At 38.0% G+C, this 2,552-nt stretch overlaps 1 protein-coding gene across 1 annotated transcript; it reads right to left on the bottom strand.

Annotated features, from left to right (window-relative positions):
- Nucleotides 1-758: 758 nt before the first annotated feature.
- On the bottom strand, nt 759-2,192 carry LOC137733446 (acyltransferase Pun1-like). The gene has a single exon (XM_068472597.1). The coding sequence runs from the start codon at nt 2,190-2,192 to the stop codon at nt 759-761; it is 1,434 nt and encodes a 477-aa protein (XP_068328698.1).
- Between the last annotated feature and the right edge of the window lie 360 nt (nt 2,193-2,552).

Here is a 2,552-nt window from a genome sequence, read left to right as displayed (position 1 = left end):
TTATCAAGAGGAAATGTTGGGAAATTACAAGAAAATTCTAAGAAGCACGTAAACAAATAGGTTAAGGTGTGGAGTATCTCACTCTCTTTAAAGATATTCAAGCCCACTGCGGTTTTACAAAAGTTCACAAACCGGTGCAGCAGTATACCTTTTGACTTGTTCCCTCTAGAATATAGCAGCCCAACTAAATTGTGTTTGACTCAAACCTTTTTGCACAAAAAATAGAAGAGTCCAAAGCTGCACCAAAGAACACCCTTCTTTGGCAATATAAGTAAAAGATAGAAAGTATGGAGGTATAAAGATTGTAGTTGTTAGAATTTGATAGTGGGATAATAAATAAAAAGATAATGGGAAAAATGCTAATACTTATATGTTTATTATTACCCTTGATGAATAGGGTAATATACACAACTTAACAAAGAAAAAAGATTCCCAGAGTTACAAAAAATGAAAGGCTGAAGACTCCATTTCTATTTTCCACCAACCACAAATAATGATTAAAAAAACATACTTTCCCACTAACAACAAAATAATGACAATTATAACCAATTTCATTTATTTAATATTAAAAATGAACCAACAGGAAACCACAATACTCCACATCACTGTTTTCAAATTGATTTGCATTTGGATTTGCATTTGAATCCCTTTTTTTTTTTTTTTTTTTTTTTTTTTAATAACAAAGGGGATAGCTTTATTGAAAACTTGGAAGATATCAATCAACATACTGGAGTGAGAATCCATGTATCTATCAGTGTTTAACCAAGGGAAATGCTGGGGTTCACGGAACCAAATGCAAGAAGATCCGGATCACATTCAAATATGGCCATTTCTTGTTCATCCAAGGTCACCCACGCTTCGATACCATCGTGCTGTTTTGTGTCAGCCAACAGAATTAGGTTCTTTCTGACACCTGGGCTGGTGACCCACGCAGGTTTCCCCCAACCAAAATCGATTTCATACAGAGGAAGTTTGCACAGACTCGTCGCCCAAAATCCATATAAGCCCTTATTTCTCTTATAAAGATCCGCCCTTTCTCTCTGAGACTCAGATACCACCAAGAATCCCTCCTCGCCTTTAAATCTGTTGGCCTTCTTGGCCCGAAAGTCTGTCAATCCTTGCATCATTTTGCTCACTAACTCGTGTAGTTCGGTCTCATTTTCTTTGAATAACAATGGATGTGACCAAAACCAATTCCCCATGACATTTTCCAGTATCTCCGGGACAATACTTCTTCGCAAGCTTATCATCTGGGTCAGCACCATTGGTCTCATCCAACTCTCAGGCTTGAAATGACGGGAAGCAGCAATAGAACATTTCAATATGATAGCCAAAACTAGATTTATGTTTGATGGGATGAAGGTCTGGACCACACCCCCATTATTAGACTTGAGGCTGGCTATCTTTGAAATATCGAATACAAGCCTTCTTGTAGTTAAACTTTGGATTTCCATGCTGGCGTTGATGGATGGCAAGGACAACTCTCTAGGAGGCAACAAAGACCCTCCAGTAAACTCCGGTGGCCCCAATTGAGCTCCAAGCACTCTATCTTCGCAATTTATCGCTGCCCATGTTCGCATGAATGTGTGGAGTGATGTTCCATCTGCAAGCTTGTGTGAAGGTGATGCAGCAACAACAATTCCTCCACAGTTGAAAACGCTGATTTGAATAAACAAAAGTACAGATCCCAAGGCTTCTTGGGCGGTTTTAGGATCATTGTCGGGGATAAAGTTGGTGAGTAATTTGATATCAGGTTGTTTCAGAAAGTCTGAAAGCTGGCAGTTAACCCGGGCTTCAAGAAAATGAGCCCCTTCATCGTTGCACTCCACCAATGCAGGGCTTTTGAGCCGGCCAGCCAGTGGATAGAAGTGAACTAAAGCTTTTGATAAAGACTCTTGCAACCGTTCAGATTTTGTCTCTGAAGTTTCGGCAGCAAAATTAGAACCGTTGGGGTTTTTGTATAACCATATGATAGTTGCAGTTAAAGTAGAAGGAATAAGTTGGTCCAGAAGAGAGAGCTTAAGAAATCTATTGTGATGAGGAGTTGGAGATGATGGTTTGATGATTTTTCTTGAGGTGATTTCTACCAGTGAATGGATATTACAACTGAATAATATTCCATATCTAATGGGATGGAGACTTCTTCTGTAGGTGGTTACTATTCTCCGAAACTTTGAAAGAAAAATCACCATAGTTTGGTGCTCTAGAGTGCTAAGGTAGAAAATTAATTAGGAGGAAGAAGTTTGCCAGAAAGAGAGAGCTTGAAGATGTCTTTATAGAAAAGCATAGGGAATGTTTGTACTCCACATCCTTGAATAATTTCTCTGTTTTATTTTTTTAGTGTTCATTGACCAAAAAGAAATACCGGGAAACATGCATCTGATAGTTTCTTATAGAGTGGTGTTATACCCCCACCTTATATTCCCACCCTCCATAAAAAGTTAAAAAACACATAAACTCTTCCTCACCCACCAATATTCCCTAAACAACCCTACATATTTTTTTGTTAGATTTAAAAAAGATATATAATTTTGAAAAGCAATTATTATTAA

This window comes from Pyrus communis, chromosome 5 (genome assembly GCF_963583255.1).
Source record: "Pyrus communis chromosome 5, drPyrComm1.1, whole genome shotgun sequence".
Taxonomy (NCBI): Eukaryota; Viridiplantae; Streptophyta; class Magnoliopsida; order Rosales; family Rosaceae; genus Pyrus; species Pyrus communis.
The sequence above is the reverse complement of the archived record's forward strand: the minus strand, read 5'-3'. Positions and strand labels throughout refer to the sequence as shown.